Genomic DNA, 24261 nt, shown 5'->3' on the forward strand with positions numbered 1-24261 from the left:
TAGAAATAAAATGTCTTTAATAGAAAAACAGATACACAAGTAGAAATAAAGTACCTCCATCGAGAACATCATGTATTATAAACTGGGTGTATTATAAACTGGGTGGTTCAAGCCCTGAATGCTGATTGGCTGACAGCCGCTATCAGACCGTATACCACGGGTATGACAAAACATTTATTTTTACTGCTCTAATTACATTGGTAACCAGTTTATAATAGCAATAAGACACCTCAGGGTTTGTGGTATATGGCCAATATACCACGGCCAAGGGCTGAATCCAGGCACTCCACGTTGCGTCGTGCATAAGAACAGCCGTTAGCCGTGGTATACTGGCCATAAAACACACACACCCCGTGCCTAATTATATAACATCAATGGTCCAACATAATACATTCACTTAAGGCACACTGCACCTTAGCCCCAGGTTAACAAATGCTTGTATGAACACAGGAAAAGCTAGACCAGTCTTAGCCTGGGGCTAAGAACAATGCAGTGTGAGAAGGCTAATAGTGCTACTGATATACACAGAAGCCTAAATATTCATAATGATTGTGTGTGATCAAACTCCAAAAGACCTGAAGATGAACAGTAGTCTATACAGAAGCCACTGACAAATCTTCAGCCTACCTCTGGTTCTCAATCTCCACAGTGTGATGCATCATAGCAATGAACTTGTGTGTGACTGGTTTGTTAGTGTTCACCACAACAAACAAATACAGAAAGACCCTGGTAAACAATGCAGCATTCTTCCAGTCATGACGGTGTGGGACAATTGTCCTGGCTCTACACTTTGCTACTCCGTGTCCACTAAGTCTTTACCCACACCAGACCTTGCTAGGTAAGATGGCCCACCTGTGAACTAAGGGTTCTTTTTGGACCAGGCTTTTGTCTTCTGTTCTTTTTGGACCAGGCTTTTGTCTTCTGTTCTTTTTGGACCAGGCTTTTGTCTTCTGTTCAGTACAGACTTTCGCCCAATGAGATTACTGAATGAGGCGGTAGAAGAGCCAGCTGCCGAACACCAGCCAGTGGCTGGCCCAGTTCAACTCTGACCACTTCTGAATGGTGTGGTTGGCCACATAACCCTGAGAAGGAGGACAATGGTGACTAAATGTGTATAAGTAATACGTTCATGCAGTTCATATAGACCACTGTTTAATTCTTATGTTCTCCATTAACTTGGCCCCAGCCAGGAGTAGCAGGTCATTGGTCGGCCTTACCTCCTCTGCAGCTAAGTTGTCTACTTCAGCGTCAAACAGGGAGCCCAGGTATGTCAGGTGGAAGATGGCCATGGCACTGAAGGCCAGGTTGATGCCATACACCCACAGCTCCTACGAGAGAGGCACAGATCATTCACTACACTGGGGATGTGTTCTGAATCCCAAACCTCCCCGCAATGTGCACTAGCTAGCTCACTCACCCCACATGGACCCATTCAATGTGCAATTAACAATAGGTTCTCTTATGGAAAGCACCTTCAAAATATGATATACAAACTTGAGTGGAAAACATTCCTGGATGCAACAAGCATGTACCTTCTTCTGCTGATGATGGCAATTGTTGGGACACTGTTTGGACAGGATACAGGCACTAAAGATGGCTGCCAGCCTCTTCCTCAGAACTGACAGAGGATGACAAGACAATAAGGTGATGTACAACCTTTGAAACAAAACTCACATAAAACAAGCGAGCATGTGAATGTGAAAAGCAGATAGGCGCGGTAACTTCACCATGTTCCACGTAGGTGATGAAGCCCAGAGACAGCAGCACGGCCCCAAGATGGAAGCTGAGGCCCTGGAGAAAACAAAATGGCAGATTGGTTTTACAACATCGGAAGCTGATCAACCAACTATTCACTTTGGCCTCAGCCAGAGGGATAAGGCAGTGACATTTTCAAAATCAGATCAAATCTTACTAAAGCAAAAAAACAGTATCAAAGTGCAATGGTGAGTGACCTTTTCTGAATCATCACGTAAGATGACATCACTGAGTTGTTTGACTCATACTCACATGTAGCAGGGCACTGGCTGTGTAAGTCACAATGATGGAAGAAAATGTGCCAAGTTTCAAAGCACTTTTGAAAACATCTATAACAAAATGGGGGAAAGACACAGTAATCAGTTGACATTTTAATATGTAAAAAAGTAAATATGGTTGGTTAAACAGGGCCCATAGTTCTAACATTTATGTCTAATCTGTTTTTAGTAAATTGAAGGTGTAATGATTCTTACATATGTTGAGCCAGCGAGACATGGGGATGTTCCAGGAGGTCACCACCAGCACCATGGACCTGGGCAACTCCACATTCAGAGGCTTAACCACTTTCAGATCCCTAAAAACACATTTTGTGCATTCATGGATATGCACATGCATGCACGCACACATTATTTTCACATATCTTATCTAGACAGATATTACAATAGGTACATAGCATAGTAACATAGTGTCTATCACAATACTGCAATTATAAACTTAACCTACAGGCAAATTGATAATATATGAAATGTGTAACACTAATTGAACCATAGATCGTATGAATTGAACTCCCCATTTGATATTGTCTTTGTCTTCAGTGAAACCTGCTCCTGCCAGCACAGTAGTACTTTCGCTGAGGTGGCCCACAAAGTAGTTACTGAAGTGGAAGGATACAGCATTCTCATACGCATGGAGCCACCTGTACACAGGGAAAATAGACAAGATAGCTCTAAGATACTGTTTATAGCCTTTCTTCATTCAGCAATAATGCCAGGAATAGTATTATGCACTGACACCATCTTGAAGTGTTATCTATTGCTACTACCAGTGCTTGTCTGAAGAACTTTGTTTGATGTTCTTCATCACAATAACCCTTACCTTGCTTATGTGCCTCTTGGAAGCAGAGAAACAGAAATAAATGGAAATCACTAACATAAAGTTGGTGTACATTCACATATCAAAATAGCATTGGAATGACCAAGGAATTGCTCAGTGAAACATGCACTCACGTGCGCAGTCCTCTGCTCCCGTGGATTGGAATGAAGTAAGGAAAGAGGTATGGGGCGATGCAGTTGGATATCACCAAGCATACCTGGCATTTCACCCAGCTGACTGAAAACTTCTGGAGCCAGGACCAACTCTGGGGGACAGAGAAGCCAAGTTAAAAAAGGACAGATTTTAGCAGCCATTTTTACTTAAAGCAGCTACAGTATGTGGATCTAACTGCGGTGAAAAGAGGTGTAAACTTTGCCCCAGCGCAAACACTTAGTAAATCTGGACCAATATGTTATAGGCCTATATGTCAAATGTAAATTCAGATACTATCCAGGAATCAATTCAGCTTTCTTTTAACAAGTTGACTGAGAATACATAATTTATTTGCAAAACAGTAGCACATCTCTTCAGCTGTGGCTTACTAGTTTACGGCTCTCAATTGCCTCTTTGTAGCTTGAGTAGCTAATCCAGGGTCCAAAGATGACAGTGCCCACAAAGAGAATGTAGCCTGTGAACTCCAGAGGGTTGGGCACAGCGAGCACAGTGCCTCTGTCCAGGTCAAAGGCCAGAGAAATGGCCTTCATGGCCACCACCATCTGAGAACCTGAGGAAGTGGGGATGATAGGCAAAGCATGCACAGTTGTTCCTTCACTAAGGTCTCGAATACAATGTAACAGGAAGATGTCCGTGTCTGAATCTATAAAATCATGCATAGGTCTCATACTGCCTTGCCATCCAATCATTCACATCTGTGCAGGACATTTACCTCTCATTTTATGCCAGGTCACTGTGTCAATCATATGCAGCTCTCTGGAGAGAAAAAAACCAGAGGAGAAAACAGTTAAGTGGAGCAACATTGCCTATGATGCAGCATTAGCAATAGATGGAGTTATCCTTTTCATTCATTACCCCATGAGTAGATAGATGAGGATAGTGGCAGAGAGGAAGATTCCTCGGCTACTGGAGTGGCGGTTGAGGAACAGGACAGTGTAGCAGAGCATACTGAGCATTAACACCCACACCATGGACTGCTCAAAGAACAGGTAGAGGGCATATAGACCCGCTGACACTGAGCCCAAGTGTTTCACAGAGGACGAGAGACCTACTGGAGGACAGGAAACACTAAGTACCAGGCTGGCACCACCAAAGGCCTTTGTACAAATTGGGGTGCTTTTCTAGACATCTGTAAGATAATACTGAATGCTTTATCTGTCATCAGTACATGTGTCCCACACACTGTGGATGGTGTCATGGCAAAGTATACATTACATGATTCAGTCTTTGTCTATAAAGTTAGGCACATCCTCTGTTTAATGCTCATTAAATAATGTTATTGGTCAAGTGAACTCACCCAGCCTACAAAGGAGTCGACAGAGCAGGCAGAGGAGCAGTAGCTGCCAGACCTGTTCCACTCCCTGCTGTGCCGTAGGGAGCACACAGCTCTCCCCTAGCTCCTGGAAGAACTCTATCCTGCTGAACTCCATGGTGTAGCATCAACTCTGCCTGGCTCTCACTAGAGTGGAGAAACATTAAAATAATGCAGCTGTATGTGAGTGATCAATGTTAAAAAGGCATAATGTATAAAATGTCCTACTGTTCAATTGTCAGTGTAATTTAAATTAATGCCTTGGCTTTCTTAAGTATAACTTATTATATATTATGAGCTTGGTACAATGGCCCACAATAGGTTGTAATCAGGGTTGTGCGGTCTGCCCAACGCATTCCCGGGGGCTAACTACCCGCCCTCCAGGACGCCTACAGCACCCGATATCACAGGAAGGCCAAAAAGATAATCAAGGACATCAACCATCTGAGCCACTGCCTGTTCACCCCGCTATCATCTAGAAGGCAAGGTCAGTACAGGTGCATCAAAGCAGAGACCGAGAGACTGAAAAACAGCTTCTATATCAAGGCCATCAGACTGTTAAACAGCCATCACTAGCACATTAGAGGCTGCTGCCTATAGGCATAGACTAGAAATCCCTGGCCACTATAAGGAATGGAATACTAGTCACTTTAATAATGTTTACATATATGGCATTACCCAACTCATATGTATATACTGTATTCTATTCTATTCTACAGTATCTTAGCAGGTAGCCTAGTGGTTAGAGCATTGGGCCAGTAACCGAAAGGTTGCTGGATTGAATCCCCGAGCTGACAAGGTAAATCTGTTGTTCTGCCCCTGAACAAGGCAGTTAACCCACTGTTCCCCAGTAGGCCTTCATTGTAAATAAGAATTTGTTCTTAAGACTTGCCTAGTTAAATAAAGGTTAAATTAAAAACAAATAAATAATGTTTACATATCTGGCATTACTCATCTCATATGTATATACTGTTTTCTATACTTCTACGGTATATTAGTCACTTAATAATGTTTACATATCTTGCATTACTCATCTCAAATGTATATACTGTATTCTATACTATTCTACACGATCTTAGTCCGTTCCGCTCTGACATCGCTCGTCCATATATGTATATAGTCTTAATTCATTCCTACTTAGATTTGTGTGTATTGGGTATATGTTGTGTAATTTGTTAGATATTACTTGTTAGATATGACTGCACTGTCGGAGCTAAAAGCACAAGCATTTCGCTACACCAGCAATACGATCTGCTAATCACGTGTATGTGACCAATAACATTTGATTTCATTTGTATTACCGGTATTTTGTGTTGTCAATAATCCGTGTTGGGGAGTAGTGAACTACATGTAGTTCAACAAGTAATTTAATAAATATTCAGTAGCTTGGTGGTAGTTTAACAAATTCAAACCTTTGTGGTGTTTGCAGTAGTTTATTTTGCCATGTAGTGGCTATACTCTACTTGTTTTGCAAAAAGAAAAGATGGGTGAAGTAGGCAATAATGTTATTTCTTTTTCAGCATCAGACCTGCCTAATTCTGATTTTGTGTTTAAAAGGCTAACTTCTTCCAGTGTGAATTCATTGGTAGCAAGCTTGGTAAACTATATTTTCAGAATAGTTTCCCCAACACTGTAAATAGCGTAAAATGTTTGAGTAAATGTCCGAACTCCATTACAAAAGTAGCTGGTTCAAACTGTTGAAATACATTTTTAAAAATCCTCTAAAACATTGTAATTTTTAACGAGGTTTTGTCATGTTATGGCAGTGGCTACTAGTTTAAGGCGGGGTTGGTAAAAATAGTAAACTTGCCTGTTGCTCGAGACAATGGTACACGGCAGAGTCAGCAAGAGTGCAACACATTGAACGGATAGCTAGCTAGCTTGCAGAGTATTTGTGCCAACTCTCGATATCTGGACGAAAGTTTAAGAAACGCCAACCTTCGCTAGCTAACTTTAAACTTGAATGAGTTGTTCGCTAACATGCAGCCAACATTGCTGGCTAACTAATAAAGCAGACGAAGTGAAACGCTAGCTAACTCGCTAGCCAGCCAGAGCTCACCTGAAATAGTTTTCACTTGTCTGATTCGTGTCCTACTCGTCCTGTACTATGCCAATGTCCGCGTCCACTCGTCTCCTACTGAAAATGAAGTTATTTTAGAATCAATATATTCAAAAAAATGTTTTGGAATAGAAAATCTCGTGCAACGCATTACCCTGAAACACATTCGTATTTCGACTCTTCATAATCACTGGCTACACTGTCCACCAGGGGACACCATTCTCTGAGCTCTCTCTGTGTGTTTGCATACTGAATACAAGCGGAATCCACATGCTATATTCCAAATGATCAAGCTGTTTTTGTATACACCTTATGTACGTGTTGAGAGGGTTAAGATGCAAGTCACACTTTGAACAGGGATTGGACTGCAATTTTTGTGATTTTGCTCACTGAGAAAACGCATGGCCCCTGCTGTAACAGTGCAAATGTGAAAAACACAGTTGCTCTAATAACATAATTACACTGGCTTGAATAATATCCAAACATGCATCAGCACCCAAACCTTTGAATCTAATTTTGAGCAAAACAGCGCAATATCCTACATGACAAGGCTGCTCAACCCGTGAGATATGAACTGCCACTTTTGTCAGACTTATGTTACCTTTACCTGTATGTCCCATACCCACAGCACTGACAGTCATTCCAGAAACTATATATTTTAAATGTGGCGATTTTATTGTGTGATGCAATGGATAATTATTGTGTATTAATGAAAATGTTACATTTGTTTCAAGTAATTCAGCCTTAGCTGCTATTGATAGCTGCTATTGATACCATGGCATGTTGCCTTATTGAAATAAAACCACTCTCAACTCACACTTTTCTGTTCATGACAGATAATGAGATGTCTTTGCATGAAATAGCCTATTCTATTCAATTGTACACCATCAACCTAAGAAACAATGAAAACCAATATTGTTAGTATGTTAACAAAAGATGACTGTAAATTCACCATTTCAATACCAGTGTTCATAACTGTAAGCTTCAGACTTCTATTTTTTATCATAGAGAAATGAGATTGAAACTGATCTGGAAGAGGGAAGAAAGATGAGAGGAAAGAATAAATGTTTTCCCTTCGTCTCCCCTTTCCTTCTGAGGGTCCTGGGCAGTATACCCCCCTGTCCTTCTGTCTAAATGCCCTGGACCGAGTCTCTTCTCTCTACTTCCTCTTTCCCTCTCTCTTCTAGGAGCATATGTTAAGACTGGGCAGTTCTCTACTAATAAGATGCTCCTATTGTGTCAGGTTTCTTTTTTCAGTGCAATAGTAGTGGTTGTTATAATTTTGTTGGTGGGAATGGTGCAAGGCTTGCTGTGCTGGCAGAAGGTTATTATAGGACTCTTAATGAGTTTACCTCCAGGTGGTCGGCTCTGTAGACCCACTGCTTTGCACATGTTTGTTTGTTCTGCGTCGAGAACAGTCAGGCCCTGAAGAGGTCCACATTTCACCTTCTATCCCCTCTTTCCTGGTGAGAGAAGTTTGTCAGTGAGCGGTAACAGAGAGCATTGACATGAAACCTTGTCATGAATACTTTAAATTCAAACAGATGCACATGTATACATTCAATATATACTAAGATAATAATATGTTTTTAAGCCTGTTGTTCATGCAGTATATAATAAATGATAAGCAGGCCATATGTGATTATTAGGTTTGTTTAATTGAGTTGCAGTGTTGGCAGTGTCTATGTTGGCAGTGTCTTCCTCATCTCTAGGGAGAGAGGCACGTGTGGCACATTCAACTCCAGTAAATAATCAAACAGCCCTTTCATTCTCTTCAAGAGGTCAGTCCTTTTGCAACACCTGCTCCCACTGGAGGAGAAAGAGAAGCCTCTCCGGGGTGGCGACCTCTGTTACCATGCACCTCCGAGAGGTCAGGGGTCAAAGAGTGACCGGTGTGGCTGCCCATCGTGACACTTCTTCTCTGGGAGAGGTGTCCTGTTTCCCTGTGACCTTCAGGGAATAGAGTGAAAAGTTGGTCATCATCAGAAGAAATTTTAATACATTATTGTATAACAAATAAGTAAATCATTCATTAAAAAATGTCCTCAATTTGTGCAGATCTAGACATCAAAATGTTTCCAACCATTATAATACTACCTGAAAACATTGTCTGCAATATTGTTTTCTTTATTGCATTGTCTATTTTAGATGTGTGTGTGAAACAGATGCAGGAACATGCATGGGGAAACAGCTTAATAACAAAGGCACAGAAATGCCCGGTTTTGAAGTACTGTTTAAAAGATGTTCACAATGTGGTAATGTAAGCAGATTGACTTAATTAAGTATTTTTTTCATTTGTAACAATTTCATAATCAATATTTTACAAATGGCAATTGCAAGGGGCTTTGCCTCTCTGGATGACAGCCATAGAAAGCAGGCCGGCAGCTGCTTATAATGTCACACAATTTATATCTTAGTGCATAAGTATGGGGGAGTCCTACATCCCCGCACCCTCCATACATTATCTATATACCATGAAGGTTATTTGCATACAGATGCCAACTCAGCCTGGCTAGTTGGATGAGAAGGGGGGGGGGGGGGGTTCACTCAGTCCTTTGGCTCTGCGCCATGGCGACAGGAATGTGGAATTAAAATTACCATGGATACTTCGGAGTGCGGGCCGGTCCTAATTAATCTTTGAAGATGTCTAATCTAACAATCATATTGGCTGGGCTTCAGCAGTCTGCAGGTAGATTTTATATTTTTCTGGCTTTCTTTTTGAATGAGGGGCAATGGGGGCTGCTGTATTGCCAGAGGCAAGGTGACAAAACAAAAATAGTCTGGAGACCAGAAAGTGAGTGTGCTTAATTATGTGTGTGGGGGGGGGGGGGGGGGTGTGCTGGGTGGGAGGGAGGGTGTATAAGGGCAGGTGGCATGAACATCTAGAGTAGAAGGCAAATTGTCTTATTGGGAGGGGGGTGGTGGGGGGTCTATTGAGAAGTTGAGGGATGAATGAAAAAAGAGGACTATTGGCACGTTGTCATATTCACTCCACCAAAACAAGTGAACCTATACTTTTCGACATCTGCTGAGCTTATTTGGCAAGGCATGGCAGAATACTTGGTATTTTAAGTGTGATGCATTTTTACAAATAGAACATTTTTATTCAATGATTATCTGAAGTTCAGTTTGTGTTTACCACACCATACCTTTTTAAGCTACTCCTCTTTGTAACTTCAGTCTTACAACTTTGAGTCACTTCATAGATCCCTATGCACAAACAATTCCAGAACAATTTACTTGAAAATACTGAAATGTGTCTTTTTTTGTATTTGAGCTTCAAATAATTATTGAAATGATCCAGGGATATTGATGCAGTCGTTTTTTTCACACTAACTTTAGACAGACTAGAGTGATATTACACTGAAGAGTGACAGCTGTGGCAAAGAGCCTTTTTTTCACTATTCACACACAAACACACACACACGCAGACACACACACACACACACACACAGAGTCCTCATTAAGCAGCCAATGGCCTGGAAATCATCCCGCTGGCTCCGCCCCAAAGTGTGAGCAGCCTTTGTTATTGTAATCAGGCTCTTAGTGTGCAGGGGGCAGGGGGTGCGTGTGTATGCGTGTGTGCAGTGCAGCAGGACTTGGCCATCCGTCAGTATGCCTCCTCACAGCTCCCATCCATAGGCCCATACGGCATCAGATTTTAAAAAACAACTACCGATGCAAACACTACAAAATACAGTTTATTTTGATGAAAACCATTGATGAAAACCATGTGAAAAACACCAAATCGAAAAAAGTTAATTTCAAGGTAATCATAATCAGGTCTCAGCCATACGTCTCAACTCTCAAAAGTTTGAGCCTGCAGAATACCTTTACTACAACCAGAAGTGCTGTCAGAAAGGAGGTGAGGGGGGGCTGCAGCCGGGGGGGGGGGGGGGGCTGCAGCCTGTGGTCATCAATATCTGCAGGCCATCTGTTATAGGGGTCTATGGAGGCGCACAGTCTCCACTCACAGGACGAGAAGGACATATGGTAAACCATATAGTTACAGAGCACCATTCACAAGGAGAGGAGAAGGGCCAGACTAACAGAGACACAGGGACAGACAGACAGACATACAGACAGACAGACAGACAGACAGACAGACAGACAGACAGACAGACAGACAGACAGACAGACAGACGTGGAGAGTGGAGAGAGATGAAAACAATGAGAGAATGGGAAGCAAGTAAGAGAGAGAGATGACATTTGTAGATGACAGTCAGGCTCCAGTGTGTCAAATGGTAGGCATGTGTCTGAGAAACATCCTTCATTGATTTGTAAGTAACTGATTGATAGACCTGTCAAACCTTGACTTGAACTCAGTGATCTGGGTTTGGCATCCCTATCTGACAGAACACAACCTTACTGTAGCATGTTGCTGTACTATAGCACAACAAATGTGGTGTAATAGCCTGAAAGAAGAACGTAATTACACTAAAATTAAGGGTTTAGGCTATCTGAGTTTTCATTAGCCTATGAGTAGGCATACTAGGCCTATAACTTGTTTCCACACTATTGCCATGTTATAACCACTTTATTGCATGCTATTGTATGAAGTGCTACCAACATAATTGTATTGACTAAATTAATCTGATTGTGCATTTGTACACACTACTTCAGTGTTATATAATTCGTTTCATTACATATTATGGGAAATTGGTAGGGTATGCCTTCCTCTCACCTGCTGATAAGATTCTGAGGGAGGCATTCTAAGAAATGAAAGCTTCCTTTCAGAGACACTTTGAAAGCTCAAGCATCTTTGAGGAGTTGCAATGAGAGAGCCGGGAAGAAGTTGAATTTCACTTGTGACTTACTAGGGATACCGCGACCCTTTTGTGTTCCTTTTCAATGGGCATTGTTTTGGAACGCTAAGAGTGTGCGGCGCTCTCATTTGCTGTTTTTGGAAACAATAAAAGGACCGGTGGCCTCTGATTGGTTCAAATCGACAGCTGCCCAATAATACCCCCCTTCCCGACTCGTAAGTTTCTCTACCCAACTTTGCTTAGTGTGAAGTAAAGTTGCTGTGTTTGGAAGCGGTGTGCAAGGGGAAAAGTCACAGCAAAAATGAAGATGAAGCTGTGTAAAACTTTTTTAGGTGAGTCACCTATTTATCATCTGTTTCTCGCTCTCTCTTCAGCAAGCAATGTGTTGATGGCTAACTGAACTATGGTTAGGAGCAGATGTGACGGTCTACGCATCTGTCACTTTTAGACTGTTAGGATAGGCCTTACCTGCTCTTCTGTTGTAGCCTAAACTTGCATCTTCTCTATTCAAAGTAATTTAAAGCGACAGTAGCCTATTCATCGTAAAAAAAGTATCAGTATTTGCATTGGCTTTTGTGATGAGAAAGAAGCATCTTCCACCCACCACAAAACACTCACAGGTGGCGTCAACATGATTTAAACATACTCGAATTATGCTAATGTAACTTCTTCGTATTTCATTAGCAAAAACTCATCAACTATATTTACACAATGTCTAAATATAACCCAAAATGTACGGAAGCTATAAGCTTGTCGACAACGTATTAAAAAGGTTGATTTGTAGTCTGTGCCCAGTTGTTGAATTTTCTGGGCCTTTTAACCGTTCAGCTGTTTATGAAAAGTTTTTCAGTATATGCCCGAATTTATATTAACAGAAAAACAATGTTGAATCCTAACCACACAAGGCCCTTTGTGCTGACCAAATATTTCCTGAACTCACACTCTGTTCAGACACTTTGTTAGACAAAGGAAAGTTTTGTCCCCTCAGGGATAAGTGGCTCTTAACTCTGTATAGGAGACGTCAGGCTGCAGGCGTATTAAACATTTTTGTGCGGGGTGGGGGAGTCTGTCAGATTGGTCCATCTGTTTTTCGGGAGTCGAGAGAGCAGCCCACCCTCGTCGGTCACCCACCATGTAATATTTATACAGCCTGTCCCGGTCATAGCAGATCCGACGCTGATTGTATTCCAGAGCAGGGCTGTCCATCTGCACTGGGGCTTTAAAACGTGACTGAGATGGGGAAGAAAAAGGCCCCAGCTGGTAACCGAAGAGGAGTTGAGACTTGGAATATGCAAAACTCTTTTGAAGTTGCTCCAGCTTTAACAGTGCCAAAATGTTGATAATTTTTTCACCATATTTACAACCGGACGTTTGAGGGGTATAGACTAGGCCTACTAGGGTACTTTATATGCCCAATAAGTAAAAGCATTTATTTACACGCATTCAAAAGTGTATACTACTATAAAACTACTAATAGCATATTCGTTTTGTTTAATTATTGATTGGTTTTCCAAATGTGTATAGGTATAGGCTTCATGATGTGTGATTAGATCTAGATTATGGTCATAACCTATATATTCGTGGTTATATTAGCATTTATTAGCCTACTCTATTTAAACAATACATTGTTCTAAAGTAGCTTTTTTTTCTGTAACATTATATCATTTTCCTCAAAACAAAATCAATAGAGAGCAAATATAGGCAAAGATACTTATTGTGCTCCCGAGTGGCGCAGCGGTCTAAGGCACTGTATCTCAGAGTTAGAGGGGTCACTACAGACCCTAGTTCGATTCCAGGCTGTATCACAACCGGCAATGATTGGGAGTCCCATAGGGCGGCGGACAATTGGCCTAGCGTCTTTCGGAGTAGGGAAAGGTTAAATAAACACTGTAGGGTTACTACTACTTTGTCCAGAGGCGCTCAGGCTGTAGGCCTAATCATATTTTGCGGAGTATTGCCTATGTATTGTTGCACAATAAAATGAGTTCCCTCTGAGAGGGGTACGCTTTTTTTTGCCTTGACACCAGTGTTTCAGTTTTTGTGCTACGAAGATATGGTCTGTAACAGACACCATGCAATTGATCGTTTTTTTCTTCTTCAATAAAATATCGGTATTTAAGTTAACTTTGAAGGAATTTAAATCGGTGTGAATTGGAAAGTGGTTTATATTTAGCTCTGAGAGTAGTTACCACATCTATAAGGACCAACGTTACAGTATGTTTATGGGCCGCCGTTTTAGCAGAGCGCTCTAGCTACTGTCCATGGTGCTGAAACTAAGGCACGCACCACCCGGGCTACTGAAATCTTCAAAATATTTTTACGGTGCTTAGATTTACCTTGATACTGATGCTGATGGAGGGTGTAGACTACAACAAATTATGATTGATGCTGCAGCATGATAACTGATCTAAAAAAATTACCGGAGTACTCGAAGCCACCTCTTAGCCTATGTTGTGGGCTTTGCTATGGTGATGTCAGCGCATGGGGGGAGGGGTGAACAATGACCCATGAGCGAAAGGTAAGGCAATATTACGTAGGCCTGTTCTCGCTGACAAAGGCAAATGAAGCCATGTTTTTTGCTTATGAATTTTGGAGTAGGCTATTCTACATTTAAAGTTGGATTAATGCCGCTTTTGTAAACTGAAGACTGGTGGAAGAGCACTGAGCTCCGGATTATGTTTGATGTCTCTAACGGTCAATGAAAGAGTTGCGGGGATATTGTGGAGGTAGTATTCAACGCTGAGAAGAAGTTGTTGAAATAGGAATCAGGAGGCCCGCCTTACCTACTTGAAAACAACGAAGCAACCAGAGCCATTCAATAATGGTATTTATAATCATATTATGGTTTCAAATTCTGTAGTATAGTTAAATGCGTGTGTTCCTCAAATGTATTTCAAATCAGATTGTAAATATATTTATGATCTTTTCGCGAACATGCATTGCTGTTGGTTTCTATCGCCTAATGGATGTCCCGGTCTTAGTTCTTAAAGATGCAGTCTCTTTAGGATGCTAATTCATATAGAACATAATTGTATCTTATTTCACACAACCTTCAGTACTATAGACGTATGGCACGAACAAACAGAACACACAGTTCTGTTTTGGTAATCCAAAAGTAATCCAAACGGCCAAAGAATGTACTCTTTTGATAGTCCCCTTTAAAAAAACGTTGATCGTTTTGATATGAGTTTCAGATAAGCTATATTGTTCACAGTTTGTAAAAACATTCATGTGTGATTTGTTTCGGACTTCGTGTTGCTTATGGTTTCTGAAACTTTGAGAAAAGAGGCATATAGACCTAATGTTGATAAGTTTGAAAGCTGTAGGCCTATTGTGTGGCATTGTACATAGCCATGTAGTTGTATTTTATGGTGTATCCTTTCTTTCCATTACGAAGAGCCTATAGAAAAGTAGGCTACCGGGGTGATAATATAAAATAATATTTGAACCACTAGGCATATTTGTTTCGGTTTAGGGTTCTATTGTGAAAGTAATTTTGTGTTTTTGCAATCCGGAGAGGCATAGGCCTTTATACGCGCAATGTAGCTTACTTTTCTTGTTCTTATCTCGTGTATGTTTTTTGTCTTTATATTTCAGTTGTATGTGGATGTTCAATCGATGATCAAGGCCTAAACCGGCATGTTATTTGGTTACAAAGTGGCTTTGCAATGGGCCTACTGCTGCGTTGCTATATATTTGCCTGTGCTTTCCTACTCGGCTCGCTGGAGGTCGTGTTTGTAGTCGATGACTGTCAAATGTGTCAGTAGGAAACTGGCGGAGGTGGAGCTACATATCCGAGAGCCGATGATCATGTGCCCCTCAAATGTCACCATCTCCCGGGGCTATGTGCGCTAAGAGTGCTATTACAACGACCTTATTATTATAATAGCTCTAGAAAAACACACCCAAACTTGATATTTGAAGGCTCTCTCTCTCTCACTTAAGCAAGACGGATTAACTCGAAGGCGTTGTGTCATAGCGGAGTGTGTGAGGTCGTGTTAGCAGCACCATGGACAGCACCGTGGTGTTTTTGTCAAAGACCGATAAACAAAGCCACGAAGCCATTTTCTTTCTCTTTAAACACATATTCATAAATAATTAAAATGTATTCAAATGTGTCCTACTCTAGGCCTTTAGGTCTAATTCCATTATGTGCAAGAGAGAAGAAAAATAGGCTAACATGGTCGAGGAGGAGGCTTTGGGTAGGCTAGTTGCATTTCCGTTGTAAATGCAGTTTAATATTTTAGTATATACTGATTAACTGTCTGGTTCATTAAAGGCTATTCCTCAAATAATATAATCACCACCGGTTATAACGTCCAACTATATAGGCCAAGTAGGCCAAATCATAGGTATGCCTAAAATGCTATATGATACATTTTTTTTTTGCACATTGCTGGATGTTTAACGCAACATGATCTTGGAACAGTGTAATGTCATTGATGTAACAGCGCTAGTGATAGCACATGGGCAGGCCTTCTGTACTTGTCGGACTTCTGTATTGTTCTCTTATATTTATCTGGGAGAATCCCAACCACACAGCCCTATTGTGTATTGGAATCTTGTTGTGTTTGCAATAACAGTCATGGTTATTTATCACCCTCTTATCAACCATCGACCGTTTTTACCTGTAGCTCTGTCCAGATTGAACATGTGATGATTTTCTAGGGGTGCTCTTCAAGGATTGTTTTGTGTTTAATCTTTTTAGAACATTTTTTACACAAATAAGAATAACAACAAATAAGAAGAACACCAACAATTAACATTACATTATGTCATGGAATGAAATGGCCATACATGGAAAAAATAAAGCATGTCACACAGTCCTATATTTTGTATCCCTAATAGGTTAGGAAGTCACCAGTATAGGCCTGTCTAAGTATGTACACAATATATACAAAAGTATGTGGACACCCCTTCAAATTAGTGGATTCTTCTATTTCAGCCACACCGGTTGCTGACAGGTGTATAAAATCGAGCACACAGCCATGCAATCTCCACAGACAAACACTGGCAGTAGAATGGCCTTACTGAAGAGCTCAGTGACTTTCAATGTGGCACCGTCATAGGATGCCACCTTTCCAACAAGTCAGTTCATCAAATATCTGCCCTGCTAGAGCTGCCCCGGTCAACTGTAAGTGCTGTTTTTGTGAAGTGGAAACAGCTAGGAGCAAGAACGGCTCAGCCACGAAGTGGTAGGCCACACAAGCTCACTGAATGGGACCACCGAGTGCTGAAGTGCGTAGCGCGTAAAATCCTCTGTCCTCTGTTACAACACTCTCTACCGAGTTCCAAACTTCCTCTGGAAGCAACGTCAGCACAATAATTGTTTGTCAGGAGCTTCATGAAATGGGTTTCCATGGCCGAGCGGCCGCACACAAGCCTAAGATCACTATGCGCATTGCTAATCATCGGTTGGAGTGTGGTAAAGCTCGCCGCCATTGGACTCTGGAGCAGTGGAAACGCATTCTCTGGAGTGATAAATCAGGCTTCACCATCTGGCTGTCCAGTGGACGAATCTGGGTTTGATGGAGAGAACGCTACCTGCCCGAATGCATAGTGCCAACTGTAAAGTTTGGTGGAAGAGGAATAATGGCCTTTAGCTGTTTTTCATGGTTCGGGCTAGGCCACTTAGTTCCAAGAAAGATAAATCTTAACGCTACAGCATACAATGACATTCTAGACAATTCTATGCTTCCAACTTTGTGACAACAGTTTGGGGAAGGCCCTTTCCTGTTTCAGCATGACAATGTCCCCATGCACAAAGCGAGGTCCATAAGGAAATGGTTTGTCGAGATCGGTGTGGAAGAACTTGACTGACCTCAGCCCCATTGAACACCTTTGGGATGAATTGGAACACCGACTGCAAGCCAGGCCTAATCGCCCAACATCAGTGCCCGACCGCACTAATGCTTTTGTGGCTGAATGGAAACAAGTCCCCACAGCAATGTTCCAATATCTAGTCGAAATCCTTCCCAGAAGAGTGGAGGCTGTTGTTGCAGCAAAGGGGGGACCAACTCCATATTAATTCCCATGATTTTGGAATGAGATGTTCGATGAGCAATTGTCCACATACTTTTGGTCATGTAGTGTATGTCAGAGGTGGGCAAACTTTTGCGGGCCTCTGTGCGGCCCTCCATTGAATTTCGAAATCCCGATGTGGCTCTCGAGCCAAAAGGTTTGCCCAACCCTGATGTATGCTGTATGCTGTTGTTGTATAACCCTGACTGTGTGTCCTATGTCTCTCCTCTCCAATAGAAAATGAGTTCAGAGGGCAGCTGCTGAACCAGAGGTGGACGCGAGGAGACAGAATAAGCAGATTCTGTGAGACCAAGAGGAGCCTTCGAATCAAAGTGAGAAGCTGTGTGTGTGTGTGTGTGTGTGTGTGTGTGTGTGTGTGTGTGTGTGTGTGTGTGTGTGTGTGTGTGTGTGTGTGTGTGTGTGTGTGTGTGTGTGTGTGTGTGTGTGTGTGTGTGTGTGTGTGTGTGTGTGTGTGTGTGTGTGTGTGTGTGTGAAAAAGAGAAAGAGAGACAGATAGTAAGTGCAGTGTCATGACACTCTGTGTGTTTCAGATGAGTCAGGACACAGCAGAAACGAGAACCCGGACCCGCTCAAAAGGCATCAGAGGTGAGCTGGGGCCAAACACACATGCACGTACAGTAGGCACGCACGCAGCAAACGCATGCAGCCACACATTCACACACTATTTGAAAAGGCTTCATTTGTCGTGTATTTAGGATAAGTGTGTGTCTTATGATGTTCCCTCTCTGTCTTTTTATTCCCCAGTACCCGTTGAACTTGTGGGAGCAGAGTTAAGGTGAGAGAATACGTGTTTTTCTGCTACTGTATTGAATCCAGCCACACAGTTGTCCTATTACTGTATACATGTAGTCCACTCCTGATAAATGCAATATGGCTTTAGACTGGTCGGGTGCACTAAAACCAGAGCATGCAGATATTCAGAGCAAATAAACTAGGTTGGTGATGAACTGAAAAGCACATACAAAGTTTGAACGTAATTCATTGTGCAAAATTAATAAAACAAATGTTTGTTTTCTGTTTGTATCACTAAGTAGCTGCCCCACCCCCGGGTGCGATGGTTCAGGCCATGTCATTGGGAGATATTCACGACACAGAAGGTATGATATACTAACTAGACTAACCACCACCAACTCTTAGCGCTCAAGTTCATCTGCTAACACTGTTTTTTAAATACAAATACTATTAAATTGAGAAAAAGCTCCATTAAAAATACCACATACGTGGTATTAAGGATAATTCGTTTTCCATTTCTCCAGTGATTTTTTAACTTTACCTGTTGAAAAACAATATCCCATGTATAAATACAGTAAAGTACATACACTAAAGGATAAAAAAGATATGTTTTGAGCAAAATAGTGTTTTTTAGACAACTGCAAACTTCAAGGAGTATGGCATTGGTCTGATGGTGACTGTGCGATGTCATCGGCCACCCTCCTTGCTCAAGGAACAGTAGAGAACAAAAGAGGAAAGGCTCCTCCCCCACTTGTGCCATGTCATGAGGATACCTGGACCACCTATTAAGATGTACCTTTTGTTAAGTAAATCAGGTGTTAAATGAGAATGAAAGGAGACTGGAGTAAGAGTTTAACACCCATCTCCTCACCTTGCACCCATAGCATTCTTGGATGCCCAATAGTGAAGAAGAGGAAACTTGTGGAGGCGGAGGAAGAAGAGAATCAACCCGCCCCCAAGAAAAAGACCCTGCCCCTGAAGTTGGCCATGGACGAGGGCTTCAACACAGCAGACAGTGACGCCGCAAGTGAGGCAGAGCATAAGGAGGGAGAGGAGTCAGAGGAGGAGGAGCAGAAAGAGAAGGAAAATAGCAAAACACCAAACCCAGCCATGTCCATGAAAGGTGAGTCAAGAGAAGACCAGAATCCAAGGAATATATCACATTTATCATGGATTGCTATTGGCTATTGCAGTGGTACAGATTGATGATGATACTAAAGTAATAAGTATTGATGGAAAGACAAATACAGGGAGCGTTCATTATTTAGCAATAACCTATCAACTCTGCACTGTACACAGCCGATTGCTCACAGGTGGTACCCGAAGACACCGAAAAAGAGACATCTAATGAGTCCGACACCATAGCTGTACCTGAAGCAGGGACTTCGCAGAAGGACACAGTCACCACAACCCAACAGCAAGCTTCCACAGAGGCAGAAGCAGAGGCAGAGGCAGACAGACACAAAGAGGAGGTGCAAGTAGTGGCAGAGATACAGGCCGCTGAGGAGGAGGAGGAGGAGGAAGATGAGGATACAGTTGATGTACACAGAACAATAGAGCAGCCCAAAGGCGACAATGAAACAGGGAGAGCAGAGAGTGAGGAGAAGCAAAAGGAGGAGGTAGGAGAGGAGGAGGGAGGAGGGGAGGAAGAGAAAGAGGAGGAGAGGCAATTTGTGAGTCAGGAGATCTCAGATCACCAGTATTCCAGTGGCGACTATAGCAGGCATCCGGCAAAAGAGGAGGGAGATGAGGAAGAAGAGAAGAAGGGAGAGGAAAAGGAGGAGGAGGAGGAAGAGGAGGAGGTGGAAGAGGAGGTAGAGGAAGAAAAGGAGGAAGAGGAGGATGAGGTGGTCTACATGGAGCCTGCCATCCCTCTTGCCCCTAGTACTCCTGCTCAGGAATGTGAGGATACAGAAGTGGCAGCGGGGGAGGTAAAGATTGGTTCCCCGTTGACTGAAGAGGAGGAAGAGGAGGAGGAAGAAGAGGAGGAAACAGAAGCAGGGGAGGTGGAAGAAGAGGACCACGACTCTCACAAAGCCCCACCTACCACAGTGGCCATTGAGATACGATCTGAGGAAGAGGAAGAGGAGGAGGAAGAGGAGGAGGAAGATGACTGTCTCTCACAGGGTTCGGGTGTGACAGATGACTCAGAGACCTGGGATATGACCCGGGGGAACTTGGGACTGCTGGAGCAAGCCATCGCCCTGAAGGCCGAGCAGGTGAGAGGGCCGCACGTCGACCAACAGTCTCCAGAGCACCAGCACTACCACAGCCCCGACGACAGGGCCAGCAAAGCCATGGACCAAGCCATGCGACACAGAGGACACCACAGCAAAGGTAGGAAAGTTTATGCCTTATCAGGATATCTTTTAACCCGTCATAGAATCAGAATCATGTTCCAATTGTTAGGGATTTTGCTCACTCAACATCTCTCCCCTTCCCATCCAGAAAAGAAGGAGGTGAAATGCCCTACCCCTGGGTGTGATGGGACGGGCCATGTGACTGGGCTGTACCCCCACCACCGCAGCCTCTCTGGGTGCCCTCACAAAGACAGGATCCCACCTGAGAGTGAGTACTAGCAGAGCACTAACACGCTAATACCAAAGTTCTAACAGCGAAACATTACACATACTCGTTTGAACAATTTGCATATCTGACACACATTCTTATATCTCTCTGTCTATCTCTCCCTAGTACTGGCCATGCACGAGAACGTGCTGAAGTGTCCAACTCCAGGATGCATAGGCCAGGGTCACGTAAACAGCAATCGCAACACACACCGCAGGTATTATACCGTCCAACGATTACAACCTGACATTGACCTTCTATTTCTGGTGGGATTCTATGAGAAAATGTATACATTTTCACTATCTCTCTTTGTCCCTCTCAGTCTGTCCGGTTGTCCCATAGCAGCTGCAGAGAAACTCTCCAAGGGGGGCCATGTCACCCCCAGTCACCCTCAGCCTTCAGTCAGCGAGCCCGCAACTGGGAGCCCACATTCAGACAGAGTTCTCAGGTGAGCCCTCTCTGGTCCTCCCTTTCTCCATATCTCCACTTACTACAATAGCTGTCCATCTGATGCATTTTACTAATCTTTTACCCCTTCTCTTGTACAAAATGTTCTGACTGTTTCACCACCTCTGTCTCTTACCTTTCACCTCTCTCTCTCTCTCTCTCTCTCTCTCTCTCTCTCTCTCTCTCTCTCTCTCTCTCTCTCTCCTCTCTCTCTCTCTCTCTCTCTCTCTCTCTCTCTCTCTCTCTCTCTCTCTCTCTCTCTCTCTCTCTCTCTCTCTCTCTCTCTCTCTCTCTCTCTCTCTCTCTCTCTCTCTCTCTCTCTCTCTCTCTCTCTCTCTCTCTCTCTCTCTCTCTCTCTCTCTCTCTCTCTCTCTCTCTCTCTCTCTCTCTCTCTCTCTCTCTCTCTCTCTCTCTCTCTCTCTCTCTCTCTCTCTCTCTCTCTCCTACAGACCTATGTGTTTTGTGAAGCAGCTGGAGATCCCTCAGTACGGCTACAGACCCAACATGGTGCCTGCCACACCCCGCGCCAACCTGGCCAAAGAGCTGGAGAAATACTCCAAGGTCTCCTTCGACTATGCAAGCTTCGACGTCCAGGTGTTTGGGAAGCCTTTGCTGGTTCCAAAGATACCCGCCACCAGCCAAACCTCACCCAAAGCCTTCAAATGTAAGATGATCTTGGCATTTGTTGAATTTCTGTTGGAAACCAAAATGACATTTTTTTTTTTACCATGTAAGCATTCTATGGACAAGGTATCACAGCAATTCATGCTCTGGTTTGTTTCCCTGGCACTGTTTCCACATGCTAACTTTTTAGCATTTGTGGCACAAAACTTATTCAAGTCATGAGACCGATATTATCATTTTTCGCGCATCATGTCCAAATCATCCAAAAGCACTTGCATTTTTTAAATTTAATTTAAAAAAAATGTCAAGTCTTTATACAGCATGTGCAAATGAGGTAGGATAAGGGAGGTAAGGTAATAAATAGGCCATGGTGGCGAAGTGATTACAATATAGCAATTAAACACTGGAATGGTAGAATGTGCAGAAGATGAATGTGCAAGTAGAGATACTGGGGTGCAAAAGAGCAAGATAAATAAATAAATACAATCTGGGGATGAGGTAGTTGGATGGGCTATTTACAGATGGGCTATGTACAGGTGCAGTGATCTGTGAGCTGCTCTGACAGCTGGTTCTTAAAGCTAGTGAGGGAGATAAGAGTCTCCAGCTTCAGTGATTTTTTCAGTTTGTTCCAGTCATTGGCAGCAGAGAACTGGAAGGTGAGGCAGCCAAATGAAGAATTAGCTTTTGGGGTGACCAGTGAGATATACCTGCTGGAGCGCGTGCTACGGGTAGGTGCTGCTATGGTGACCAGTGAGCTGAGATAAGGCGGGGCTTTACCTAGCAGAGACTTGTAGATGACTTGGAGCCAGTGGGTTTGGCGGCGAGTATGAAGCAAGGGCCAGCCAACGAGAGCGTACAGGTTGCAGTGGTGGGTAGTATATGGGACTTTGGTGACAAAACGGATGGCACTGTGATAGACTGCATCCAATTTGTTGAGTAGAGTGTTGGAGGCTATTTTGTAAATGACATCGCCAAAGTCGAGAATCGGTAGGATGGTCATTTTTACGAGGGTATGTTTGGCAGAATGAGTGAAAGATGATTTGTTGCGAAATAGGAAGCCGATCCTAGATTTCATTTTGGATTGGAGATGTTTAATGTGAGTCTGGAAGGAGAGTTTACAGTCTAACCAGACACCTAGGTATTTGTAGTTGTCCACATATTCTAAATCAGAACCATCCAGAGTAGTGATGCTGGATGGGCGGGCAGGTGCAAGCAGTGATCGGTTGAAGAGCATGATTTAGTTTTACTTGCATTTAAGAGCAGTTGGAGGCCACGGAAGGAGAGTTGTGTGGCTTTGAAGCTCGTCTGGAGGTTGTTAACACAGTGTCCAAAGAAGGGCCAGAGGTATACAGAATGGTGTCGTCTGCGTAGAGGTGGATCAGAGAATCACCAGCAGCAAGAGCGACATCATTGATGTATACAGAGAAGAGAGTCGGACCAAGAATTGAACCCTGTGGCACACCCATAGAGACTGCAAAGGTCCGGACAACAGGCCCTCCGATTTGACACACTAAACTCTATCAGAGAAGTAGTTGGTGAACCAGGCGAGGCAATCATTTGAGAAACCAAGGCTGTTGAGTCTGCCAATAAGAATGTGGTGATTGACAGAGTCGAAAGCCTTGGCCAGGTCGATGAATACAGCTGCACAGTATTGTCTCTTATCGATGGCGGTTATGATATCGTTTTGGACCTTGAGCGTGGCTGAGGTGCACCCATGACCAGCTCGGAAACCAGATTGCATAGCGGAGAAGGTACGGTGGGATTCAAAATGGTCGGTAATCTGTTTGTTAACTTGGCTTTCGAAGACCTTAGAAAGGCAGGGTAGGATAGATATAGGTCTGTAATTGTTTGGGTCTAGAGTGTCTCCCCCAATTGATTTTGAAGCTCAACAAAGTCACTTATAGATGATTTGAACATGATGCATGAAAAATGCAAATATAAGTCCCATGACTTCCTTAAACGTTAGCATGTGAAAACAGTGCCAGGGAAACAAAACTAAGGCATGTAATTGCTGTCATACCTTGCCCATAGACTGCTTACAGGGTAAGGAAACGTATGTCATTTTGTAATTTGGGTGAACTGTCCCTTTAACTAACAAAACATAACTTTTTCATTTCACGTTAGTATTCATGAGAGAAATTAGTTGATAGTCTAGGATCATGACCCTGCTGCTTATAGGAGAACTGTAATGGCGGCTTGGGGCGTGTTATACTGTGAAGGTAAATTCTCATTGGCACACACCCACCCTCTCTCTCCTCTACAGCTAAACCATTCCCTAAGGCCACGTCCCCGGGCCATAGCTTCTCGGGAGGATATGCAAAGAGCAGCTCCTCCTCGTCCTCCAGTGGCTACGATTATACCCATGATGCCGAGGCTGCTCACATGGCTGCCACTGCCATTCTGAACCTGTCCACACGCTGCTGGGAGAGTCCAGAGAACCTTAGCACCAAACAGCAGGACCCAGCTGGCAAGGTAGGCCTCTCTGCTATCCAGCTCAGCCCAGCCTAGCCTGTTGGTGGTTGACTTTATAAAGAATATATTTTTCCCTCTTGAAATTATTTATTAGACACACTGCATTACTACGCACGCACGCACGCACGCACGCACGCACGCACGCACGCACGCACACACACACACACACACACACACACACACACACACACACACACACACACACACACACACACACA

General features: G+C 43.1%; 2 protein-coding genes across 12 annotated transcripts in view; one reads left to right on the forward strand and one right to left on the reverse strand.

Annotated features, from left to right (window-relative positions):
* LOC129860937 (protein-serine O-palmitoleoyltransferase porcupine-like) lies at positions 1-13581 on the reverse strand. 5 transcript variants are annotated; one of them, XM_055931879.1, is made up of 15 exons: positions 13495-13581; positions 7745-8342; positions 6393-6467; positions 4319-4480; positions 3877-4072; positions 3734-3777; positions 3390-3571; positions 2982-3112; positions 2544-2671; positions 2229-2327; positions 2008-2084; positions 1728-1791; positions 1533-1618; positions 1218-1328; positions 1-1082 (listed from the first exon to the last, which is right to left on the reverse strand). In XM_055931879.1, exons 4-15 carry the CDS (start codon positions 4449-4451, stop codon positions 981-983), a joined length of 1353 nt encoding a protein of 450 aa, XP_055787854.1. In that variant the 5' UTR covers positions 4452-4480; positions 6393-6467; positions 7745-8342; positions 13495-13581; the 3' UTR covers positions 1-980. The 5 variants fall into 5 exon arrangements, with proteins under 5 accessions (XP_055787854.1, XP_055787853.1, XP_055787855.1 ...); XM_055931878.1 differs by having other exon boundaries at positions 6393-6470; XM_055931880.1 differs by lacking the exons at positions 7745-8342; positions 13495-13581 and adding an exon at positions 6547-6641 and having other exon boundaries at positions 3877-4069; positions 6393-6470.
* Positions 11412-24261, forward strand: part of LOC129860936 (myelin transcription factor 1-like) — an 18266-nt gene continuing 5416 nt past the window's right edge. For 2 of the 7 annotated variants that reach the window (XM_055931868.1, XM_055931872.1), the window contains exons 1-12: positions 11413-11490; positions 17417-17511; positions 17731-17785; positions 17945-17975; positions 18232-18297; positions 18817-19055; positions 19232-20269; positions 20381-20500; positions 20627-20717; positions 20823-20948; positions 21397-21611; positions 23835-24043. In XM_055931868.1, coding sequence (XP_055787843.1) covers positions 11460-11490; positions 17417-17511; positions 17731-17785; positions 17945-17975; positions 18232-18297; positions 18817-19055; positions 19232-20269; positions 20381-20500; positions 20627-20717; positions 20823-20948; positions 21397-21611; positions 23835-24043 — 2316 coding nt within the window. In that variant the 5' untranslated portion in view covers positions 11413-11459. The other 5 variants (XM_055931870.1, XM_055931869.1, XM_055931874.1 and 2 more) reach the window with 5 other exon arrangements.

This window comes from Salvelinus fontinalis, chromosome 8, assembly GCF_029448725.1.
Source record: "Salvelinus fontinalis isolate EN_2023a chromosome 8, ASM2944872v1, whole genome shotgun sequence".
Taxonomy (NCBI): Eukaryota; Metazoa; Chordata; class Actinopteri; order Salmoniformes; family Salmonidae; genus Salvelinus; species Salvelinus fontinalis.